Source organism: Ovis canadensis, chromosome 2 (assembly GCF_042477335.2).
Source record: "Ovis canadensis isolate MfBH-ARS-UI-01 breed Bighorn chromosome 2, ARS-UI_OviCan_v2, whole genome shotgun sequence".
In the NCBI taxonomy this organism is placed as follows: domain Eukaryota; kingdom Metazoa; phylum Chordata; class Mammalia; order Artiodactyla; family Bovidae; genus Ovis; species Ovis canadensis.
The window spans coordinates 234,975,631-235,001,209 of record NC_091246.1 but is presented as its reverse complement, the minus strand read 5'-3'; the positions used below and the strand labels follow the sequence as shown (position 1 = coordinate 235,001,209).

The following is a 25,579-nucleotide window of genomic DNA, read 5'->3' as shown; positions in this document are numbered from 1 at the left end:
ACTTGTACCATTATACTGCAAATCATATAACTTCCTTAGTTGATCTAGCTTTTTTTTTTTTTTAAACAAAGTGTATGGTAACAGCTTGAGAAATCCTAAAACAGAGGTACTTAAAAGCCAAACAGTAAGAGAATTAGGGCAGTACATGCCAATTACCTGGTGAAATATTAGTGTCACAAAGCCTGCAAAATTAAAACTCCTAGTTGTGAAAAGCAGAGCAGACAGATAAAATCTTACGTGTACTCCAGTGTAGAAATCGGTGCCTGGAACCTTGAAATTTTATTTCTTGGGGCAGAATCTGATCTGTGCCACCTTAAATAATAATTATGCTTCTTTTACATATTCAGCTTTTATAACACAAAGAAAAAAGCTAAATACGAATCTACTGATCATTTTCGTGTCAATAATAAGCCCTACTATCTCTTTGAAAGTAAGTGAGAGAACAAGGCCGCCGCTCCTGCTCTTATACTCCTATGGACTTCTATTCCTAAATACAAGGAATAAAATAAAGTGGAGGCAGGCAAAGGTTCATGTACAATGACACATAATCAGATTACATCACAGAGAAAAGGCTGAAGTAGGTAAAGACAGAAGAGTCCAATAATTATTTTAGTAGAGGTAAAATACAGCTGAACCATGTTAATAGTTTCTTCCTTACCATATTACCAGCATTAAATACATAATTTGCTCATTATATAAAAATTTGAAAGTTTATTAAACGTAGATTCTTAAAGATGAATACAATTATAAATAATAAAATTAATAACAGCAGCAGAAGAAAGGGCAAGGTTACACTATCAACAAAAAGATGGTTAAGTATCTTACCATGGTGACATACCTAACTACCAAAACAAAAAGTATGGTTAGGGAAAGTAAGCATTCTATTGCAAAAAACTGTCTAGTTAAATATTCATGCTATTTTTACAACCAAAAATTAAAACATGAAATTCTGTTTTATTAAACATCTAGAATAGCAGTCCCTAGCCTTTTTGGCACCAAAGACTGGTTGCAAACAATTTTCCCCCAGAGGGGCAGGGACGGGGATGTTTCCAGGATGATTCAAGCACATTACATTTATTGTGCACTTTATTTCTCTCTTGTGGCAATCTCAGGACATTCTGCCTTGATGCTAGCGTTAGTGTTTGTGCTCCTATGAGAATCTAACATCATCACTGATCTGACAGGAGGTGGAGCTCAGGCTGTCATGTGACCGACGGGGAGTGGCTGTAAATACAGAAGAAGCTTTGCAGGCTTGCTCACTTCCTGCTGTGTGGCCTGGTTCCTAACCGGCCACGGACAAGTACTGGTTCGTGGCCTGGGGACTGCGGTACCCCTGATCTAGAAAATGCCTTTCAAGGGACTTAAACAAATAATTCAAATATTAGCTAACTTTGTTCATCTTTTCTGAGGAACTTTGATCACGTAACTGCAAAAATATCTATGAACTAAGTCATTTACTCTAACTCATGCTTCATAAGGCTGATTTTTATATATTATAGAGCAGAGCAGTTTCCTTTCTTGTCAACTGAACTTAGCTATCAGTAATACATACTGTGCGAGGGAAAAAACCAAAAGTGATGCTATAGTAAAATAGTCCTATTTTTATTTCATTATGGGAAATTTCAAAGTAATCATGGGCCTAAATAAAAAGCAATATCTTTATATAACAGGAAAGTTAATTAGAAACTTTTGGTGCCTTAAAAAATATTACAAATAGAAAATAACAAAAGCCCTTAGATCTATGTTTAATCATTCTCAGAAAGTTCTAAATATCAAGAAGCTACCTTCAAACAAACAAACAAAAAAGAAGCTACCTTCACCATAAATTAGGTAGTCTTTTCACCATTTGTGTAACATATTTTAACATAGTCTAAAAAAAGGAATTCCATGGACTGGCCATCACTGCAAGCCATGGACCTGTAGGAAAACATACAATTATCACAAAAAATTTCATTATTAAAAATGGCTGAACCTTTCAGCTAAGCCTTTCCTGAAGGAGACATATATTCTTTCAAACTTTCTATCTCCCTATATTATGCTTCAGAATAATTTTACCTACTTTAGGAAGCATTTCAAGATTCCCCAAGGAATGAAAACAGTTACAGTTCTCCTCTGCACCTAATGCAGAAAAAGAGAGACTCAATCCCCATCAAAGTCCCTTCTGCGTCCCTATATTCTTCAGTCAGGCCCAAGTTAAAACTTCATCCGGTTTAATACAAATGGCATAATTGTATTGTATGCTATTTTCCATGTAAATTTAAATGTCTTGCTTTTAATCTAGGTTTGCAAGCTGTGAGAGACATTATCACCTCCTAATTCTTTCCTAGTTCCCAGAGAAATTAACGTGATACCTGACATCAAATCAGGTTCATGATAAATGAGCGTATGAAAGTTGAAAATTTAATGAGGAAGAAACAGTAACTTACATAATTTAAATCACCAATGGCTTTGAAACTTAAAAAATTCTGACCAGTTTTTAAAGGGATATTTTATTTAAAAAACCAACCAATTTTAATAAAACAACAAAACTCACTTGTCCAGTTTAAAACATCTAATGGTAGGGGTAGTTTTTAAGATCAGGGTATGATAATGTAACCAAATGAGAAAGAAAGGTTTACACAAACAGTCCTTTAAACAATGTACTTAAATTTTTAGAAAATGAAAAGGGTCTAAGAATTCTGTGACTCAGTAGGAAGAGAGCTAAAAACATAATCCTGGAAAGAAAAAAAAATGCCATTTGCTTATGCTATATTCTTTAGTAACCTGAAAATGAAGATGTTTCCTTAACAAAGTATTTATGCTTTGTTTCTTTCCCCAAATTTAAGGTTATAAAGAGTACTATAAAAATATTAAACTTGATGTAAATGTATTACATAATAAACTGCAAACACTATTAGAAGTAAATGACTTTTTTCTTCAGGTTCTTAGGTATAAAACATACACTTCATCCTTTTTTTTTCTTTTTAAATATTTGAGAGTAAGTAAACCATTTAGAAAAGGATGGGACAGGCAGTGTATAGAGACAACTTACGAATGAGATACAATGCTTAGTGGTTCTACTCACATGGAGTCAGTTTTGACCAGCTGTCCATTTTGGCGAACAGCATTTTCACTCATAGAGCGTTCTCTTTTTAGCCTGCCAACTGCACGGATCTGTTAGGCACAAAGAAAGGGAAAGGAACAGAAAATATTCTTAGTAGTTTAGTAGTTGCTTAGCATCAAAAGGACCTTAATCTAAGGCTACTCACAAAATTAAAAAAGAACACAACCATGAATTGCTACTCAGTGTGTGTATTATATGCAGGGCATGTTAAGGAAAAAACCTCTACTTACTATAATGCAGATAAACTTAGGAATGCTTATCTTCTTTATGAAAAGAGTGACTTCTAGTTGCTTTTTTAAGTCTCAATCTTACCTGGTACAATTATTAATATTTTTATTTATTATAATTATGCAACATACTTACACTCAGTTCAGTTCAGTCACGTCTGACTCTTTGCGACCCCATGAACCACAGTACGCCTGGCCTCCCTGTCCATCACCAACTCCTGGAGTTTACCCAAACTCATGTCCATTGAGCCGGTGATGCCATCCAACCATCTCATCCTCTGTTGTCCCCTTCTCCTCCTGCCCTCAATCTTTCCCAGCATCAATACTTGCATTACTTAATGAACAATTCACAACAGCTTTTAAAGGCACTTACACTATAGGAAATGGGATAGATTTGTAAATAGTACAAATAAGGCTTCTGAGGTTAAAACAAATTCAGATTAGTTTAGATACTTGAAAACTAAAAGAAATCTCACATGCTTAAATGTTTTAGCATTCTAGAAATAGTTACAATCTTCCACCTTACATGCTCTTTGTACAAAATGTTATCATTGATCTCTTTCCATTAAAGAGATGGAATTAAAGGATGAATCTGTTTCCTTCCCTTGAAATTAGGTAGGCTAGTGACTGCTACAATGATAAATGTGACTTCTAAGGTTAAATTAGAGACAACACTAAGGCTTCTGCTTTTTTCCCCTTTCATTGTGTGGAACAATAGCACCAAGACCCAAGCGGCCAGACAGAAAGGCTATGTGCGGTTATACCAGTCAGTAATCCTGGCTGAGGTCTACACAATAGCTAGTATCAACTGACCTGTGAGTGAGTAAGCCTTCAGATGAAGGCAGCCTCAAGCTGTTGAGTCATCCCAAGCCTTTGAGACTTCCTAGCCTAGGCCCAGATAATAAACAACAGAAACAAGCTTTCCCCACTATGCTTGATGCAAATATTTCACCCACAAAAATCCATGAGCAAAATAAGCAATTTCTATTCAAGCCACTAACTTTAGGGTGGTTTAATGGGCAGCAGGAGGTAACTGGGGCTTCCCTGGCGGCTTAGACAGTAAAGAATCTGCCTGGAATGTGGGAGCCCAGGTTTGATCCCTGGTTTGGGAAGATCCCCTGGAGAAGAAAATGGCAACCTACTCTAGTACTTTGCCTGGAGAATTCCATCGACAGAGGAGCCTGGCAAGCTACAGTCCATGGGGGTCACAAAGAGTCGGACACGAAGGAGTGACTAATATACACACACACAGGAGATAACTGAAACAATAGTCATCATGAACTTTTCTGCTTAAAAAAAAACACCTCTGGCAACTTAATGGTTAACAAAAAAAGATTTTATTATAAATGACAACTGGTGTGTGAAACAACAGACTTGAAGATTAACATTCTCAAAAATGCAAACCCACATCTATTAATGCTCTTAAAAAAGACTTGGGAATAGATCACCAGGGTATAAGCACCATCAGAGCAGAAAAAATCCTGTATGTCATGCCAGCAAAACTTAAAATCATACTAAGCAGCACATAACTTCAAAGCGTGGTTTAAATTTGGTTATGATTATGAACCACTTACCCATCTGAACAAAAGGAAAAAAAAAACAGAAAAGGAGTTGGCTTGGAGCCTACTGCAAGAGTTCTTTACAGTTAAACCAAAAGTCAAAATTACTTGAAGGCATTTATATATAAAAACTAATCTTGGACAAATCAATGTCCATGAGGTCTTTTGTTTATTGGTTCTCCAGATTTATTCAGATCTTATCTCTCCCTCAAGAATCTGCTCAGATGCCTTAGTATTTTCCCCTATAATGGTCCCTTTTATTTTTTTTCATATAATTTTAAAAAGTCACACTCTGTAGTTATTACAGAATACCAACTATATTCCCTGTGTTGTACAACACATCCTGGTAGCCTCTCTTACACCCAATAGTTTGTACCTCCCACTCCCCAGTTTTTAATGCCGACCCCTTGTTCTCCATATCTGAGAGTCTGCTTCTTTTCTGTTACAGTCACTAGTTTGTTGCGTTTTAGATTCCACACGTAAGTGATATCATATCATATTTGTCTTTCTCTGACTTATTTCACTTAGCATAATGCCCTTCAAGTCCATCTGTGCTGTTGTAAATGGCAAATTTTCATTTTTTATGGCTTAGTGTTCCATTGTATTTGTGTGTGTTTCTGTGTGTATCTCACATTTTCTTTGTCCATTCATCAGTTGATAAGACACTTATTTCCATATTTTCTGCCAGAAGATGCTAACTTTCATAACAATGATATTTGTATCTACTGATCTTTTAACATCAATTAGAACCATGTGCTAGACATACTATACATATTATTACATACACCATACTATACATATTATTACACCTAATTACATACTATACATACTATCAGTAATCTTATGTACTTGGCATTATTCTCTTCTTTATTTTAGAGATGAGCCTTGTCTTGGAACAGTTAAACAACTAGATGAAAATTATGTGGTTAGTAAGCAGCAAAGTAGGCCCTCAAAATTAAGACTAATTCTCAGGCTCAGTTTTTCACTTCAGTGCTATACACTTTGGACATTTATCACATTTGACTAAATATCATAACGATTGTAGGAGTAAACCCCACACAGGCTTAGAATCTAGGTCTACTGAGGGAAATCTGGGTAGAAAATTTTCTATCACTCATCCTTAATCATTCAGAAAAAAGGAGGTGATTTACAAAAACATAAGTGCCACTTACTTATTATTTTAAAATAAAATATTATTTTAATATAAAAATAGTCATTCATGACAGTGCTCAGCTTGTTTTCAGGCTGGTTATTCACACCAAGCAGTGTCTAAAACAGTGGGATCATGAAGATCAGAAGGCAAACAAAACTAAAGGAATATCAAAGGGAGGGTTTCTCTTCTGGCAGAACCCTCATTCCAAGACAGTACTATTTATAGCCGTACAGGTCTTTCCTCACTCAGACCACTGTGAAGGAAGCATGTCTTTCTGTACTGTCTTACATAAAAGCTCAAAAGATGTCTGTTAAATACAGTCCTGCTGTATTCACCTCAGTGCCTTTTCATCATGTGAAGATTCAAAGTTAGTACTTTTCATCAAGCAAATATATGGAATGTCTAAACTGGCACCTATATTACTGAGCCACCTCAGCACAAACTTCCAGCCTAGGAAGAGGCTACACCTAGTCCTGGGAAACTGCACTCCTGGAGACTATGTGCATGATTTACCCTCCTAGGAAGGACTATGCGAAGGCAGTTTCATTACTAATAAAAACTTATCTTCGCATATTGTCTTTTATTAGAATCATGACAACATAGGAATTTAGAAATTATAATGAAAAAGTTGCAACTACAGAAATCACAGCAAAGGGGTTCTACAAGACTGGCCCTAAATCAACAGCAAAGGCAAAATCTGAACTTTGCTACTAACATCTTAGTAAGTCCATACACTGCCATATTGAGATCAAAAGGGATAGTAATCTTACATAACACGATAACTAACTCAGTAGAAACTTCGGAGCAAGCAAGAGGATAGGTAGTGTCAAGGGGATAAAAAGAGCTTTTGCCAACTGCCAGACAGCTCTTATAACAAAGTGATGCGTTAATTTTTTCCCATGCTAAATTTCTCCAAATTTTCTGTATTGCTTAAAGTGACTCCTAGCCATAAAAGCTCTTCCTTCAAGACCCCATGAATGTTAATGCCTTCCATAAAATTGTCATTTTCCTGAAATATGATATTTAAATTTTTAAAAAAGCACAGTATCATATTTTGAGTATCTATAAACCAGAATTTATAGCAATCAATGGTTCATGCAGAAGGATATCATTATATATTGCTAATGACATGATTTATAGGCTCTTGACGCCTCTTTCACTTTTGCTGTTGTCTATGTTATTTCAAATTCAGATACTGTTAAAACTCTAGTACTTACTTCTTCATTTTGAGGGGTTGGAGCAGGTCTTTCTAAATCCAGAAAATCTAGTGGTCTTTCACTTAGCGTAAGCACACGAGGTGGTGTTTTTAGAGCCAGAGGCTTAAAGGGAGTTGACTGTATAAGGTCAAGATCTGCTGGTCTTGAAAATGGAATGTCTTCATTATTTCCTGAGAGTAAAAACAATAAAGAGGAGGGAGGTTTTTAAAAAGATACTGGTTTTATTCAAATGTTATTTGCCACTACACACCCACCAGGAATAGCTAAAATTAAAAAGGCTAACAATACAAAGTGCTGGCAAGGATGCAGAGCAAATGGAGTGCTCGTATGTCACTGATGGGAACAGAGCAGGGTACAACCAATTTCAAAAATAGTTTGACAGCTGTTCATGATATAATGTGATCTAGCAACTTATTCCTAAGCGATATGAAAACACGTGTCTTCATAGCAGCTTTATTCTTAATAGCACTAAAAAGGGAACAACTCAACTGTTCACCAACAAGTGAATATATAAACTAATTGTGGTATATCCACACAGTGGAATATTAGAAAGAAAATGGAAGAACAATTGATATAAGCAATAATATCGAAGACTCTCAAAAACATAACACTAAGCAAAAGAAGCCAGACCCAAGAGTATATAATATAGTGTTATCATTCTATTCATACAAAACTCTGGGAAAGATAAATCTGATCTCTGGTTATAAAAAGGAGATTATGGTTGCCTGGAATTGAGGGGTAAGAACTAAATAAAAAACTGTTCAGGGAGGGATAATGAAAAGTTCTATATCTGGACTGTGGTAGAGTTACATAGGAGTATACTTTTGTCAAAAATCATCAGGCTATACAATTTAAAATTACACACATTTTATGTACGTAAATAATACTTCAATAATTAGTTGCACTATTAACAAATACTATTTGAAATTTCAGACTATGGTAATTAATAAACTTTTTGAAGAAAATGTAAAGTTGCATTTCTCAACCCCTTTTCTGTGTGCTCAGTCACTTAGCTGTGCAACTCCATGGACTACAGCCCATCAGGCTCCTCTGTCCATGGAATTTTCCAGGCAACAATACTGGAGTGGGCCCCAATCCATTTTCTAAATATTTGGAAAAGTTCCAAAAGTTTTCATAAAAATATATAAAATAAAGGTTTATCAAAAAACTTTATAAACAAATATAAAATACCTGCTACCACAATTCTCTCTGGAACTTGCATAATCACACTAGCGTTTGAAACTCCTTCTTGAAATCCTTGTTCCAGGTCAGCGTTTGGTGGTGCTACCTTTAGTTTTTCTGGGACCCTCATTCGCTGACTAATACCTTCGGTGTATTCCATTTCATACTGAATTCGACTAATTTCCGCCATCTCAGCAGCAGTGGGAGAAGGAAAGGCCGCCCCACTCACTCTGTGGGCAAAAAATTTACAGACGGGGTGAATGAGTGCTAAGATGCCCGTCTTCTCTATGTAGTGAAGTTAGAAGACAATACCTTTTAGAAAGAGCACAAGAAGACTTCTCGTTTTTGAGTACTGAACACATACAAAGGAAAAATACAAGATTGAAGAAAACGCTTTTCTCAACATAATACCTTCCCACTTAGTTGAAGTTGCACCTTGAGTTCATTACTCAGGAGCAAATTTTTAAAATTTGTGTATAACTACAACATGAATATACGCATACACACACTCTCCTCTTCACTGCTTAAACAGACAGGCATGCTGCTTATAACTAAAAACTGCCGAAAATAAAACTCAAACAGAAATTTCCTAGTGAATTACTTGAAGGGAAGCTACTAGGACTTTATAAAAATGAAATTAGAAACTGCTATCATGCATGGAAAAAATAAAAGTTTTTAATGATGAAAATCAGATTCAGAAGGTAAATAATGTTAATTCTAAATTTACTAAAAAAAGAAGCAACCCTCTGAGTGTCACAAAATACACATTAAAACTTCTCCTACTGAATGTATACCTGATGACTGAGATGCAATTTTGAAAATCAAATAAAGAATATACATTAATAAATCCTTAATGTATGCATTCATTTTGAGGGCCCATAGTGTGAAAGGTTCACACTATTCATCATTTGTACTGAATATATTTGCATGTATATTTAAAAAAAACATGACATGCCTTCAAAGGGAAAGGCAAAACATATGCACTGCAAAATCTTCTAAATTAGAGAAGAATCCATGCTCCAAGGAAAAGCAGCAGAAAGGAAGTTGCCCGAGATAAAAAAAAATATTGATCACAATGTAAAAGATGATTAGCCTATGGGCAATCAGCTTTAAAGCCGCTATGTCTCAAGCCTATAACACCAGCTCAACTGAATAAAATGTCACTGACCTTCCTAGTGATGTGTCATTGCTTGTTCTTTTACTCATTTTTAATACAGTAAATACACGTCTATAAAAGCTATTAAAATACTGCTACCCTGGAGTTGTTTACTTTACACAACAATTCCCCTACAGATCTGAACTTTTTTGGAGGTGTACATAACAACACGGACACTGCTTTTCCAGCTGTAAAAAAGAAAGAATAAAAATCAGTAATTCAACAATTCATTTCATATGAAAACTATGAATCAAAGTAAATATCTACTTAAAATTATTTTTTGGTTTCAACCAAAACCAATGTTCAAATCTCTCCTAAAAAGAGTTCTTCTCTACCTCAAAAATCACAAGGGCCATTTTAAGCATAGTCACTATAGTATGATTTTGCAAACAGGGTCAAGAAAAGCTAAACAAACATATATACAAATGTGAAGTCAGATTAGAAGAAAACATTTTGTCACAAAATTCCTCTAAGTATTATATTCTGAAGGAGGAGGGGATCCTTTTCTTTTTTAGACTAAGTACAAATGAAGAAATCACAAAGATAATGTAAAGGGCAGAAAAATGTATTTGTGGTAGCTTAATATTTGATGTATAAGTAATGATTTCTTTAAAAGCAAATAACTTTGAAAACTAAATTACACTAAGTTTTCAGTGAAAGATATTATATTTAAGTCAAGGTCAATAAAAATTAAAGACAATTAAAAAATTAAGGAGTATAAATTTAAGTCACAGTGGGAACATTTCTTAAACTTCATAACAGACACATCACACATCTCAAACTCCACGTCACTGACATGCTTTGGAGAGATCTTAGAGGTTGGTTAAGGGGCTACACCCTGACAATTGGTTAATTATGACTGCTAACTTGCACCTTTTATTCTTTACCAAAATGTGTGAATTTTAAGGATCTGGCATGCAGATGGTTTAAAGACTAACACAACAGACCCAAAAGAGACAATTTTTACTCACAAATGTGTACCAATTACTGCTTGCTCTTTGGCATTATCTGCTTCTGTGCTTCATATTAAATCCATTAACTTGCCTCAGTATGCACGTGCTGGATTTAGAGCCACTTTTGTCCCTGGGGGAGAAAAAACAGGAGCTAACTGAAAAACTAGATGATACTGACATCAGAGATTCATTGCTGGAAATCCTCTGAATGATGAAAGCCACTAAAGATGCATAGCCTTACATTAAAAAAACACAAAAATAAAGAAAGAAAAAATGAACAAACTTACCACCAATTTTAGGCCTGGAGACAGAACCCTACAACCATTCACTAGTTAATACAAGATAAAAGACTATTGTTTCTGATTTGAATTTAGAAAAACATAGCTGACGAAATATATATATGTTTAACAGAATCTTAATACTTAGGCGTATATATAAGTGTATATATACATACACATATTAAGGAGAAACAAATGCACTGGCGAGATTTTCATCCAGCTACTTTCATTCAGTATTTAATTTCATTCATAACTTTAATTCAGTATTTAATTTGAACCAGTAACACAGGCACACAGTACAAAGTACACAAGAACATACAGAACAATAAAGGGCCCCACCGATCCTATGCTATATAACAACTCAGGTCCCCAGAGGTAACCGCTTATCAATTTCTGTGCATCATTCTAAATAAGAAATGAGACACCTTTCTTATACGTAACATATATGTGTACCTGAAGCACAGTAAAAGCTTGTATTTGGAAATAACACTGAAAGAGACACTTCAAAAGGAGTATAGCCTTAAGACATTATAAACTGAAATTTTATAATAATAAACAAGGGATGCAAATTGCTAGAACAGTATCTCCCCAAAATGTGCCATTCTCTTCACTCCATTTACCACATTTCAGCCTTTGTATTAACTTTCCACTACTACATACCACAGGTCTCAGCATTTCATTCTACAGCAACATCTTTGCTTATAAGACCTTCTGAGTTTGTAAAGTATCACGGATTTAAATCACCAAAGATGGACACTGAAAAGACAACTTCTAGAAAAAGCCAAATTCTCCTGTAGCCAATATGAGCTACTTACGAGGTAGATTAAACTTTTCTACTACAATTTAACATTGTACTGTTCCAATTATTGGCTTTTCTGCTTAAGCAAATTCGATCAAAATCTCATCCCTCCCCCCACCCCCTCCATTAGACTATGACATTTTTGGTAGTATCTTTTGGCAAAAAAGAAAATAAATTTCTCATCTGGAGTTAAGACAGTAACTCCAGTTCTGTCACTTCCAATCTACTTGGTACATCAGTCTCTGTGATATAACTAAAGAGACAAAATCCTTTAATGTACACACACAAAAACAGGTAACAAAAACATAACTCTCACAAAAACCCCTCATCCGCAAACCACCTAGAGTCAAGTCACATCCACTTTCACGTGATGGAAAGTGTCCCCAATTTGGGGACATAATGAATCAAGCTTTACGTTCTCATTTTCTGTATTAGAATGCTGGGATCGAAAGACACAGCCCAGGAAGTCACAGAAAGAACTTGGGTCAAATTGATTGTGGTTACAAAGATTTCTATAATTCCCCAAGTAACAAAAAAAAAAAAAAAAGTCAGGTTGTTTGTCACTTACTGTGTGGACCTAGTTCAAGGTTTTTATACTGGTCACCCTATTTCCGTTCTCTTTTCAAGCAACTATACTTAAAAAGAATACGTCTGCAATGTGGGAGGCCTGGGTTCGATTCCTGGGTTGGGAAGATCCCCTGGAGAAGGGAAAGGCTACCCATTCCAGTATTCTGGCCTGGAGAATTCCATGGACTGTATAGTCCATGGGGTTGCAAAGAGCTGGACATGACTGACTGACTTTCACATTTAAATAATGGGTGTATAAGAAAATCACACCGTAGTAACCCAGGATTCATTTTTATTTTTAAAGAAAAGTCACTGGGAAGTTGGAAAAATACGAGTTAACCAATTTTAAAATAAGGCTATCAATCCACAGCAAACAAGTTTCAACACCAAAGGGAAGACAGTAACCGCTAAACTTTGTAATCATAAAATGCGGTAGCCCTATCAGACAGGAAGGGATAGAAAACACAATTTCCTTTGGGAAAAAAAAAAAACAAAAGAGCAAAACCAACTCACAAGTGCTTGCAACCAAAAAGATAGCAGGTTCTACACACAATTTAATTACACGGGCAGAGACTCCGAGGTACAACTAAATCGTTCTAATTCTCTCCGAATCTATTTTCCTAAGGGATCTCATTAGGTGATGCAATCAACACCGAAAGAAATGTTTTTTCCATCTAGGGACAGAAAACATTTAAGATCCTTCAGTTAAAGTCCCTCTGTGGGGTGAGAGGCCTGTATACAACTGGTTCTATATTTGAAACAAAGGCGCTAAGGCTTTTTATCTTCTGCAACTAAAAGACGCCACCACTTTTGAAAGGGTTCTCCTCCCTCGAGAAAGCCTCTTGTAGGAGGCAGCCCGGGGTTTTCTTCTACCACAAAAGGGGAACTCGTCCTGCAGACGAAGAAGGTCACACGCTGACGGAAGGGGAATCCGAGCTTTCTCCAGTTTCCAGCTCCTGGAAGGAAACGCTGGAGCATCTCCCGACATCCACACCTGCAGCAAGGATGCTTCCCGATCGGCGCGACCAGGGACCTCCCCGGGGCGCCGGGCTTCCAACAAGGCTTTTCTTCTCCAACACGTCCTGCCTCCCCACACACAAAGTAAATGAAAAACAAACCAAAAACGACTTTCAAAGAGACAGGCGTCGGGATCAAGGTCATCCTGGAAGGTACCAGGACCTCGGCTGGGAAGCATGACAGGCTTGAGTGGTAACTCTCAGGGCGCCCTTAAGGTTTCCCACGCCAGAAACTATCTTCTACGTGGAAAACTCAATTTTTCAACCAAACGAAGGCACAGAACTAAAGCGGGAAAGGTTAGCCCCAGAACGATTGCAACAGGGTGCGCTGCTCTCCCGTGCTTTCCTCAGACACTAAAGGGGGGAGCAACGCCCCGAGAAGGAGGAAAGGTCAGGGTTGAATCGGGGAGGCCCCTGGGGAAGGCCAAGACCGCACCACGGACCGGCTGGGCAAACAGCCGGTCCCTCCATTGCGGGAGGATCCCGGCCACAGCGCTAGGCCCCGCATCCGGCTCGGGCCGCGGATCCCGGGTCGGGAAGACGTCAGCACTCACCCCTGGGCCCGCTGGAGGGTCCCCGGCGAGGGCCGCCGCCCGCCGGCTCCCCTGGTGCTCGGGTGGGCGGTCTCAGAGGCCGTTGGCCGAGCGCACGGAGGCGCCCGGGCAAATCACCGGCCGGAGACGCCCGCAGCGGGCGGGGAGAGAAAGAGAGACGCGAGAACGCCCGGGACTGGTCCCTTCCGGGAGCTGTAGTTGAGACAGGTTCGTGGTCATGTGACGCGAGGAAGGGCGGACGTAAGACCCACGCAGAGGAGCGGGGCTGTACGACGGCGATTCCGCGACATCTTTGTTGTGGGCAAAGTGCGCCCACCGCATATCGTGTTTAAAAGGTAAACCTTCGGTAGCTAGTTAAATAATTAGTTTTCAGGACTGTCCGCATCAAAATCAGGACTGGGGTGAGGCCTAATAATCTGCATATTTCGCCCGCTCTGCAAGTGATTCTTAAACACTATACTCCAATTTTGACGATTTTTCAAGCCCTCTGTGTCTTCCTTAACAGTGATCCCTACCCTGACCTGCTTTACTAACCCTTAAAGGTAAGGATCTCGGAAAAGAAGTTAGGTTTCACAGTAGTTAGAAGCCCTGTTTAGTTTCCAAGAACTGTTTGCTGTCTAACCATTTAAAGTGAAAGTGAAGTCGCTCAGTCGTGTCCGATTCTTTGGGACCCCATGGACTGTAGCCCGCCAGGCTCCTCCATCCATGGGATTTTTCAGGCAAGAATACTGGAGTGAGTTGCCGTTTCCTTCTCCAGGGGATCTTCCCCACCCAGGAATCCAACCGGGGTCTCCTGCACTGCAGGCAGACAACCACATAACCACTAACTTTCTAGGAGAAAGTCAGTACCTTGTTCGTCAACACTGGAGAGGACTGAAGCCAATTCAAGGAATACATGTGTATTCTTCGATGTTAACAGCTAAAGACATACGCATGAGTATGTACTTCTCTAGAGTCTAAAGATACTCTAGAGATGTTTAGTTCAGTTCATTTCAGACACAGTTGTGTCCGACTCTTTTCAACCCCAAGGACTGCAGCATGCCAGCCATCCCTGTCCATCACCAACTCTCAGAGTTTGCTCAAACTCATGTCCATCAAGTTGGTGATGCCATCCAACCATCTCATCCTCTGTGGTTCCCTTGTCTTCCTGCCTTCAATCTTTCCAGCATCAGGGTCTTTTCAAATGAGTCAGTTCTTCGCATCAGGTGGCCCAAGTATTGGAGTTTCAGCTTCACCATCAGTCCTTCCAATGAATATTCAGGACTGATTTTTCTTTAGGGTGGACTGGTTGGCTCTCCTTGCAGTCCAAGGGACTTTCAAGAGTCTTCTCCAACATCACAGTTCAAAAGCATCAATTCTTCGGAGTTCAGCTTTCTTTATAGTCCAACTCTCACATCCATACATGACTACTGGAAAAACCATAGCTTTGACTAGACAGACCTTCGTTGGCAAAGTAATGTCTCTGCTTTTGAATACGCTGTCCAGGTTGTTCATAGCTTTTCTTCCAAGGAGCAAGCGTCTTTTAATTTCATGACTGCAGTCACCATCGGCAGTGATTTTGAAGCCCCCCAAGATAAAGTCTGTCACTGTTTCTATTGTTTCCCCATCTATTTGTTATGAAGTGATGGGACGGGATGCCATGATCTTAGTTTTCTGAATGTTGAATGTTGGTAACATCTAGAAATGTTACCATTCTTTAAAACAACTTAGGAAGTACTCTGAGAATTTCCTTCTTGGGCCCCTTTTTAATACTGACAAATCATCCTTTAAGTGCAGATGATCTTAGGAATGATCAGCTATTCTAAACCAACCTTTTGGGTGGAATTTAGATACCAAGCTAAATAAGCTATGACCAAAACCTTTAGAACTGAGGGTCTTGCTGCTCCACTAGTATCTTTCTACTTCTTAGTACTTACAATCTGGTTCTTACTCCTGTCCACTTCCCACCAAGGAAACTGAAATAAGTTTCAAATGAAGGTTGTGATCCTGTAATATTGAATCTTCCATATTACCATCTGTATGATCGTTCTACTCTTTGGCTCAAAGTCTTCAATGGGTCTCTAATACCAACCAATGATGTACAAGTTCACCATGGTGTTCTAAACTCTAACATGACCCTCACCTCCTGCCATGCCACTCCATTTACTACATGTGTGAATGATATATGTGTATATAGTCTTGATCATTGATTGTTCTCTGAGAGTGAGTGAGTGAAGTCGCTCAGTCGTATCCGACTCTTAGTGACCCCGTGGACTGCAGCCTATGAGGCTCCTCTGTCCATGGGATTCTCCAGGCAAGAGTACTGGAGTGGGATGCCATTGCCTTCTCTGAGATTACTTCATGCTTTTCTAACTATTGATACTTACCTTTATCTATTTCTGCCACTTATAATGCCATCCTGCCTCTGATCAACTTCTGTTTCTTGAAATTCTAACTAACCTTGAAAGACCACCTAAAATATCCACTTTCGTGATTTTATAAGGCCTCCAACTTATGAACCATTTTTTACTCTTACAGTACTTGTCACATTCTGTTGCATATTATAATTATCTATGTATTTGCTTTATTTTCTCCTACCAGATGATAAGTTCCATGTTTGAGACCAAGGTCTATATCTTACTTATCTCACTGCTTTCATGGAGCAACCATATTGAGCATGTTGTAGGTCTTGGGTATAAAGTAATGAGATCTATTTCCTTATTTGACTGATAAATTGCAGTTAAGGATAAGTCCAAAGCAATAGTTCTAAAAAGGTTTTGAGCTGTGTTATCATTTTTAGAAACACCTTAGTCTCCGAAAACCTAGAGAGGGTAGTATTTATCTGAATGGTTAAATTAAGCCTGGTCTGAGGAGGCCTTGCAAATAGCTGAGAAAAGAAGAGAAGCAAAAGGCAAAGGAGAAAAGGAAAGATATGCCCATCTGAACGCACAGTTCCAAAGAATAGTGAGGAGAGAAAAGAAAGCCTTCCTAGTGAACATGCAAAGAAATAGGGGAAAACAATAGAATGGGAAAGACTAGAGATCTCTTCAAGAAAATTAGAGATATCAAGGTACATTTCATGCAAAGATGGGCACAATAAAGGACAGAAACAGTATGGACCTAACAGAAGCAGAAGAGATTAAGAAGAGGTGGCAAGAATACACAGAAGAACTATGCAAAAAAAGATCTTAATGACCCGAATAACCACAATGATGTGATCAGTCACCTAGAGTCAGACATCCTGGAGTGCAAAGTCCAGGCCTTAAGAAGCACCACTGTGAACAAAGCTAGTGGAGGTGATAGAATTCCAGCTGAGCTAATTCAAATCCTAAAAGATGATACTGTGAAAGTGCTGCACTCAATATGCCAACAAATTTGGAAAACTCAGCAGTGGCCAAAGGACTAGAAAAGGTAAGTATTCATTCAAGTCCCAAAGAAGGGTAATGCCAAAGAATGTTCAAACTACCACACAATTGTACTCATTTCACGTGCTAGCAAGGTAATGCTCAAAATCCTTCAAGCTAGGCTTTAGTAGTCTGTGAACCGAGAACTTCCAGATGTACAAGCTGGATTTAGAAAAGGCAGGAGTCAGAGATCAAATTGCCAACATCTGTCAGATCATAGAAAAAGCAAGAGAGTTCCAGAAAAACGTCTACTTCTGCCTCATTGACTACACTAAAGCCTTCAACTGTGCGGATCACAACAACTTGGAAAGTTCTTTAAGAGATGGAATACCAGACCACCTTACCTGCCTCCTGAGAAATCTGTATACAGGTCAAGAAGCAACTGTTAGAACTGGACGTGAAACAACAGACTGGTTCCAAATTGGGAAAGGAATACATCAAGGCTGTATACTTTCACTTTGCTTATGTAACTTACATGCAGAGTACATCATGTGAAATACCAGGCTGGCTGAAGCACAAGCTGGAATCAAGATTGCTGGGAGAAATATCAATAACCTCAGATATGCAGATGACACCACCCTTAATGGCAGAAAGTGAAGAGGAACTAAAGAACCTCTTGATGAAAGTGAAAGAGGAGAGTGAAAAAAGCTGGCTTAAAACTCAGCATTCAGAAAATGAAGATCATGGCATCAGGTTCCATCACATCATGGCAGATAGATGGGGAAACAATGGAAACAGTGAGAGACTTTTTTTTCCCTTGGGCTCCAAAATTGCTGCAGATGGTGACTGCAGCCATGAAATTAAAAAACGCTTGCTCCTTGGAAGAAAAGCTGTGACAAACCTAGACAGCATATTAAAAAGCAGAGACATCAGTTGGCCATCAAAGGTCCATGTAGTCAAAGTTATGGTTTTTCCAGTAGTCATGTATGGATGTAAGAGTTGGACAATAAAGAAAGCTGAGTGCTATAGAATGACACTTTTGAACTGTGGTGTTGGAGAAGACTCTTGAGAGTCCCTTGGACTGCAAGGAGATGAAACCAATCAATCCTAAAGGAAATCAACCCTTACTATTCATTGGAAGAACTGATGCTGAAGCTGAAGCTCTAATACTTTGGCTACATGATGCAAAGAATCGACTCATTGGAAAAGATCCTAATGCTGGGAAAGATTGAAGGCAGGAGGAGAAGGGGACAACAGAAGATGAGGTGGTTGGATGGCATCACTGACTCAATGGACATGAGTTTGAGCAAACTCCAGGAGATGGTGAAGGACAGAGAAGGCTGGCGTGCTGCAGTCCTTGGGGTCGAAAAGAGTCAGACACAACTGACTGGATGATGTCGATGATGATTCAAAATCAGTTGCTTTGCCTTCTGTGTTTGGTTGTCTTTTAGTTTCCAGTAAGCAGAGCTGGGGTAAGACTAAGGTGAACTAGCCACACTAAGTGCTCTGCAAGCTCTCTGTCAATAAATTACAAGGAATCCCTTAGAGACTGATGAAGACTTTTGTTTCTATAAGACTTTTCTTTCTTATAAACAGGCTTATAAGTAGAGATAATGAACTCAACACAGCATTCATTCTTCTGCTTGTAAAAATAAGTTCATTAAAATGGATTAGTATACTTTTTGATCAAAATGTTTTCTAATTATTTTTTTGGTCCAATTATGAAACTTTCTAAATATTTGGGCAACAATTTTCTTGGTTTTCTTAGAATTATTACTCAGCATCACCATTCATTCTGTGTTTTCATATGATGATATCTTCATCGTCGTTTGACACACCCCAAAAGTTCCTTACCTGTGAGAGTTCAGATTTTTTTTTTATTAAGGGCATTCATCTTTACCAATTCTCTACCTTTGAAATTTTATGAATATTTTTCCTTGAATAGGGTGCATTATAAATGGGAAACATCAAAATATAAGATCCATAACTTCTGTAATTTATACCTTTTCCTCTTAATTTATGAAAACTCCTTAAATACCTCAGTAGGAAATGCATAAAGATATGATTAGGCCTTTCACAGGAAAGAAACCCTCAAGTATAAGTGGTAAATGTTCAGCCTTGCTGATAATGAGCAAAATATAAATTGAGACTGGCAAAATTGTGAAAGAACAGCAATGTCCAATATTGGTAAAAGCATAAGGAGATGAATGTTTTCATAACATTGTATTGCTGCAACTAGAAATTCTAGCAGTGTTTCTGGAGAACATGTGTGTGTATGTATATAAAAATATATATATATCTCAAAGGCCTAAGATTGCAACTCCTTTGATTTTTGCAGTTTTCCTCCTAGAGATTTATCCTGAGGAAACAACTGGACAAATATGAATAAAATGTTCAAAAATACATCCATAATAAAATTAAATGTCAGCCTATTCACTGATTTATGTAGAAAAATCCATATAAATACTGATTAGTTCTTACCTATTGATTTGAAAATATGTCAAGAAAAAAGTCTGAGATGATAATACCTTAATTTTCTTGGATGGGGGTGAGGGGTTAGATCATGGCAATTTTTATATAGACTTCATAATTACTGTTATTTTTTACAATGAACATATACTATTTTTACAATCCAAAACAATTAATTTGTTTATATTTTGAAAAAAATAAGACCAGATATAAATTTTTCCATTTTATTCTTAGACAATACAACAACATAATATTTAAGGTGTAATTACAGAAATATTAGTATAACACTGTAATTCTGTCAAGATATAATAATATAAAATATTCAATATATTTTAAATATATTTCATTTGGTTATAGAGTAAATATTAAATTAAGTTTAGTAGCGGTAAGTTGCACTGGATGCATAGAAAAATCTTTGTAAGTTAAATTAGCAATAAAATTCAAATTTAGAATTGTTGTAATACTTTTATAAATAAGTTATTTAATAATGTTTATCTTGCAAAAACACCTCTGAGAAACCCATTATTTCAGCACACTGTGAAATTCCAAAGTTGAAGCCCCAGATTTAAAGAAACAAGTTATTGACATTTTATCTACAAAGTTAAATCTTCATAACTTTATAAAGTACTGATGGATATCTGGAAAGTAATGCTCATGAGCTGTGTTTCAATGTTCAGTCTTAGAAGGGGAACTGAGCCACTTTCAATATGGCTTCATTGGGATCTAATGTTTTAGCATCACTTGTATTCCTCAGAAGTTAAACACTGATAATGGGACAAGAAAAGAGGGAGCCTGGGAACAAGCAGAGGCCAGTCATTTGCCATTAGCACCAATATAGGGCTTTAACTTATTAGTAAAATTAGATGACCTTGAGGTCACTTGTGATTTTGGATGTTAAAGAGAGCTATGGATGGAGCAATATTGGTTGGCCTTAACTGGTAACTGTCTGTAGAACAGCTTCTTGTATATTTGCCTAGAACAGTTCTTCTCAATCAGAAATCACCTGAAGAAGCTTGTTAAAATATGCATTTCTGGGCCTTTCCCCCAGAGTTTCTGATTCTAAATGTCTACACTAAGCATTTGCATTGATGGCAAGTACCCAGATGTTGCTGATGCTGCTGGTCCAGGGACCAGCAGCAATTTTGAGAATTGCTGACCTACAGAGGGTTTGTGTAGATCAGCTAGCCCTATGCCATTATGGTACAATTAAGAAAGTTGGATATTTTTAGAGAAAAAAAGTCTTAGTATAAGGTGAGTCTAAGCAAATAATCTAAGTAAAATGCACTTCTCAGCTTCAATGTAAAAGTCACTTCACAGCACTCACATGAGCAGTGAAGGATGCCAACCAAGGTCACCGTCTGTGCTTTCCTCTGGGGTCACACCTTCATTTACAAAGCAACTGAGGTTGAAACAATAACCTGAATTTAAATATCAGCACCACCAACTCCACCTTGGTGGATTAAGAAGCATCTGCAAAGCTTTATCTCTGGACATCTAGCCTCTGAGATTAATCAAATAGTGCTATTATCAAGTATAAATGGTCTTTAAGGTTTTGTAGATTTTCATTTTCTTAACATTTTCAGACCTTGGCTTCTGTAATGCCTAGAAGCTAGACGTCCTGGGCTTTCTCTGGGCATAAATATTATTTTTGAACCTTTATTGAGGCCTGCTGAATTATTCTGATGAAATACAAGAACAAAGGGAAAAAAGGAAGAAAAACAACTTAGACATGTAGAATTCTTAACAGAAAGTTACCTTCTCTGAGATATTGGATCAGAAACAAGTCTCTTTTCATCCCCTAGTGTCTATAATTTAGTGCAGTGCCTGGGATATGACTTGGTGTTGAATAAAATCTTAAGTTGAATTAGGTAAACTTGGGAATGTATCAACACACTGAAAAGCAAGTTTTAAGACATACAACCACCAAACTATACAATTTGTACATCAAAATTTTTTACACAATGGACTCTTCAAATGGTTTATAAGAATATGTAATATCAAAAACATGTCTTTAACAAAGGAAGAATTATGTAGTTAACAAGAGAATACATCTCTGAACACCCAGGTTAAATGAAATATTTAGAGCAAATGAAAAATATTTTGAGCCTGATTAGCCAACAAATGCCTTCAGTTATTCCATGGGTTGCTGAACTGCTAGTTTATAAGGTATGCACCAGCATTTATAGGGATGGGGATAAAGTGCATATCAAGGAATTTGTTATTTGTGTGGGCGTAGTTAATTTACTAAGGGCAAAAATTGTATCTATTTGAATATAAGCAAGCTATATTGCTGTAGTGAAATGAATTCAATGGACAAACAAAAATGTCTTTTAAAAAATGTAAACCAAAACCATAAAGTATTTCCAAGGCTATTATTATTCCATTCAGGGCAACCCCCTTCTGGCCTTAGTCTTGGGTGTGTTTGAAAAAGCACTAGACAGTCTATGAGCCTCAGTTCAATTCTGGTTCCCTTAGGTCTTAGATTACTCACCAGGTTTGAAAGTCTAGTTTATTCATGATGTTCTAATATCCCATTTCATCCCCTTCCCTACCCAGGGTCTAAAGCTTTGGGAAGCAGGTGATCAGGCAATCTAAAACAGAATTAGCCTCCCTGAGTCTCCAAGACTGGAATAGAAAGGGGGTGAACCCTGGGAATCCAGTGGACCAAATAGCTCTTCACTTGTAGTATCAAACTTTATACAATCGCCATTTACTTAGTGCACTGGATAAAAGTGGAATACAAGATTTTGGTGATACTTTGTGAAAAGCTTAGTGCTTTGCATTAGGGAGCTTTGATACAGTACAGATTTAGAGACCAGTATCTCAGAACTAACTTAAAAGAAGGCTTTGTTGTGTGGGGAAACAAATAGAAACTTTGTACTGCTGTTCCAAGAGAAAGATACTTAAATAAGTGCATGTTCTGCAATATTACTTGGTTATTTAGGATGAAAAGTAACGGTTTTATTTTTTCTTTATTTCTTCATGGTCTCCTCTTCATGCACACTTGACAGCGACTTATTATGTTTTCTAACTCCCCAGCTTTCACAGTTGATGGAATGGGTTTTCTGAAATAAAAAACAAAAGTAAAAAAACACCAAAGATCTCATCAATTGATAGATAAAAGGGAAATACATCCTGGGTCTGAGTTTTGTTAATAAATATGGTAGCTCACCTAGACTTTATTTCAGGGAGGTATGTTTCTGAAAAGATATATATGTCAACACTTTATCATTTTAGTTGTATTTAGCAGTAACTTACAAATGCAAACTTACAGATTTTTTTTTTCTGAAAAAATACTGCTCCCTTTTTAATTCTCTAATACTCAAGTCTTCCAAGATGATAAATTAAAATTAGTAGATCATGTAATAGTTTTTTTTTTTTTTTTGACCCCACTGGTGGCTCAGACAGTAAAGAATCTGCCTGTAATGCAAGAAACCCAGGTTCAATCCCTGCGTTGGGAAGATCCACTGGAGAAGGAAATGGCAACCCACTCCTGTATTCTTGCCTGGAAAATTCCATGGACAGAGGAGCCCAGTCCATGGGATCGCAAAGAGTCAGACATGACTGATCAACTGACACTTTCACTTTAGTGGTTTATTCAGTAGTCTATAAAGTCATACATCAATATTAAATATTTTTAATGATAAAATAATATTTTTTGGCCTTTATTGGTACAGTAGCAGAAACCAGGGCTACTTGTCGACTCTAGACCAATTGTACACTGGGAGTGCCAAACTGAACAGGATTTTATTGGCACAGGGAGTTTTTTTTTTTTTTTTTAATGTGAGTACATCAGCCCACGGGGAATGAAAATCTAACACAGGTAACCTTTGACTAGGTATGCAGTTGAGTCATCAGGTTAAACTTAACTTTGAATAGTTACCTGAACATTCTTTTGGGGTCTAATGAAGCCAACCAGAAACTGTAGGAGTTTGAATAGTAGTTGCATGTTCCTCTTCCGTGACATTCTATAAATGGACTGGCTCGGAATTCTTCCAGGCAGGAGCCGGGGGATGCGAGTGCTTGCCCAGCACCCTCTGAACCGGCACTTGTGAACTATCACAAGAAGAGGATCCAAATAAGAATTCTGTGCATAGTGCTCACATTTTCAATGCTCTAATTTTTTTTTTTATTTTTTTGGTAATAGAACCCCCCCCCCCCCCCGCAAAAAAAAAAAAAAGAAAGCATGAATTGAACTTCCTGTGCTTATTTACCTAAATTTACTATAACACTCCAGGTGCCTTCCAAGTTGAAGGATAATCATCGAAAATAATCTAAAAGCTGTTTATTTTGCCTAGAATGCTTTTCCCCCAGGTCTGACATGTTCTTTTTTTGTCATTCAGAGGCCTGCTCCACAAAGCTTTCCTTGACCTCATCCCTATCAGTCTCTCCTCTTATCTTGCTTTATTTTCTCCATAGGACTGCTCACCATCTGAACTCACTACATACTATTGTTATGTCGTCTTCTCACTTATATGTCTACCACTATGAAAGAAGCTCCATGAGAGCAGGAACTTTGGTTCACTGCTGGTATCCTGGTTTCTAGAATGGTCATAGCACAGAGTAGGCATTCAATAAATATTTGTTGAATTAGTGATTGAGTAAAGAAGGGAGGATAAGGTATCATAAATGATGTTACACAAAATATGAATAGTCACCAACCACATCTGTGCAGGTATCAAAATCACAAATGTCAGTCCATAGATTTCTTCATTTAGTACTTGCATCTGGAGAATTTTTCTTTAAAAGGCTATTTCTCTTTTAGCTCCCATCTTCATAGGAACTTCAAAGGGTCTTACTTAGAATATGTGGGTAATCTCTTTCTGAGAAGTCTGTTTTTTAAAATGCTCCATTATTTACAAAAACAAACAAACTTAAAGCATATTTGCAGATTTTCAAGCAAATATTCACAGCAGATTGCGCATTCTGATGCCTAACAATATCATTCCTGGAGACCACATAAGATTCCATGGGTAATGCTTACTATGAACGTACTGTTCCTTTTCTCCTTACCATGATGAAAGAAAAGCCCTTCCAGAGAGAAATCCAGCCAGCAGGACAGGGGGGGATATCAGTGGTTTGGCTGTGAACAGCTATGGCTATTGCAGGACCTTCACAGACGGTACATCTGTAGCATGAAACAAGAAATACAGCTGCATCACCACTTTCTGCACCATGGTGTGCTGCCTTGCATTCTGTGGCAAAGGAAGGGATTCACCTGTTGCCATCATGAAACTAAGGGACTGGGATTTTACCTGCTAATATAAGGCTCCAGGGCCCTGCCAGTAATAGGAGCCATGTCCATTGGTATCATAGCTGGTGTTGACAGCCAGTATGAATAATCGTTTCGAGATGCGAAATTACATACATCGTTGATATTGCAGAATAAGAATGGCATTGTGGTAAATCGCTGCAGGCAGCTGCCGAGTGTTCCTAATAAAACATCAGATTGGGTATCACTTTCAGTGAATTCCAATTATTTTGATTATCATTACTAGATAAAAGCTAATTAAAACATAACATGTGGCAAAAACTGGAGAAAAACAACACAAAAGAGCTATTTGCAAAATGTGTGGTTGAAAAGTTTTAATACTGATAAGAATTAAAGATCCAATAGGGACATAAATCCTCCTTCCTTCTTCCATCTTTAACACTTTCCAGGGCCCTTTCTATTGATCTAGAACTTGAGGACTAGCAGAGGTCTTTGAGAAAATGTCTTTGATTCAAAGTATCCCCGGTTCTTCATATGTATATGATGGCCAATAACCAGGCCAAGCTTTGGAACAGATTTTACTTTTAAGCCTGAACAGCAGACAGGTCATTTAAGTGAAAATTGTTTTTGTTGAAGAAGACCAACTAGATTGGCTCCTTCTAGAGCTTACAATCCAGAATGAATATTAGACTTGGGGAAATGTCTTATGTACTCTCTTTTAAAAGTATTGGTGAACTTATTTGCAGGGAAGGAATGGAGACACAGATGTAGAGACTTGTGGATACAAGAGGGGAGGGAGAGAGTGGGATGG

General features: G+C 37.6%; 2 protein-coding genes across 44 annotated transcripts in view; both read right to left on the bottom strand.

Moving 5' to 3' along the window:
- Positions 1 to 13,990, bottom strand: part of MFF (mitochondrial fission factor) — a 33,674-nt gene extending 19,684 nt beyond the window's left edge. For 7 of the 43 annotated variants that reach the window (XM_069578431.1, XM_069578436.1, XM_069578434.1 and 4 more), the window contains exons 1-6: positions 13,765 to 13,985; positions 10,569 to 10,680; positions 9,610 to 9,785; positions 8,451 to 8,671; positions 7,260 to 7,429; positions 3,065 to 3,153 (exon numbers count right to left, since the gene is read on the bottom strand). In XM_069578431.1, coding sequence (XP_069434532.1) covers positions 3,065 to 3,153; positions 7,260 to 7,429; positions 8,451 to 8,671; positions 9,610 to 9,647 — 518 coding nt within the window. In that variant the 5' untranslated portion in view covers positions 9,648 to 9,785; positions 10,569 to 10,680; positions 13,765 to 13,985. Of the gene's footprint in view, positions 1 to 237; positions 313 to 3,064; positions 3,154 to 7,259; positions 7,430 to 8,450; positions 8,672 to 9,609; positions 9,786 to 10,568; positions 10,681 to 13,764 lie in introns of all 43 variants that reach the window. The other 36 variants (XM_069578422.1, XM_069578428.1, XM_069578443.1 and 33 more) reach the window with 20 other exon arrangements.
- Positions 13,991 to 22,515: 8,525 nt separating this feature from the next.
- COL4A3 (collagen type IV alpha 3 chain) overlaps positions 22,516 to 25,579 on the bottom strand; it is a 156,988-nt gene continuing 153,924 nt past the window's right edge. Inside the window, exons 49-52 of the mRNA XM_069578390.1 lie at positions 24,812 to 24,989; positions 24,570 to 24,684; positions 23,440 to 23,612; positions 22,516 to 22,621 (exon numbers count right to left, since the gene is read on the bottom strand). Coding sequence (XP_069434491.1) covers positions 22,537 to 22,621; positions 23,440 to 23,612; positions 24,570 to 24,684; positions 24,812 to 24,989 — 551 coding nt within the window. The 3' untranslated portion in view covers positions 22,516 to 22,536. The remainder of the gene's footprint in view (positions 22,622 to 23,439; positions 23,613 to 24,569; positions 24,685 to 24,811; positions 24,990 to 25,579) is intronic.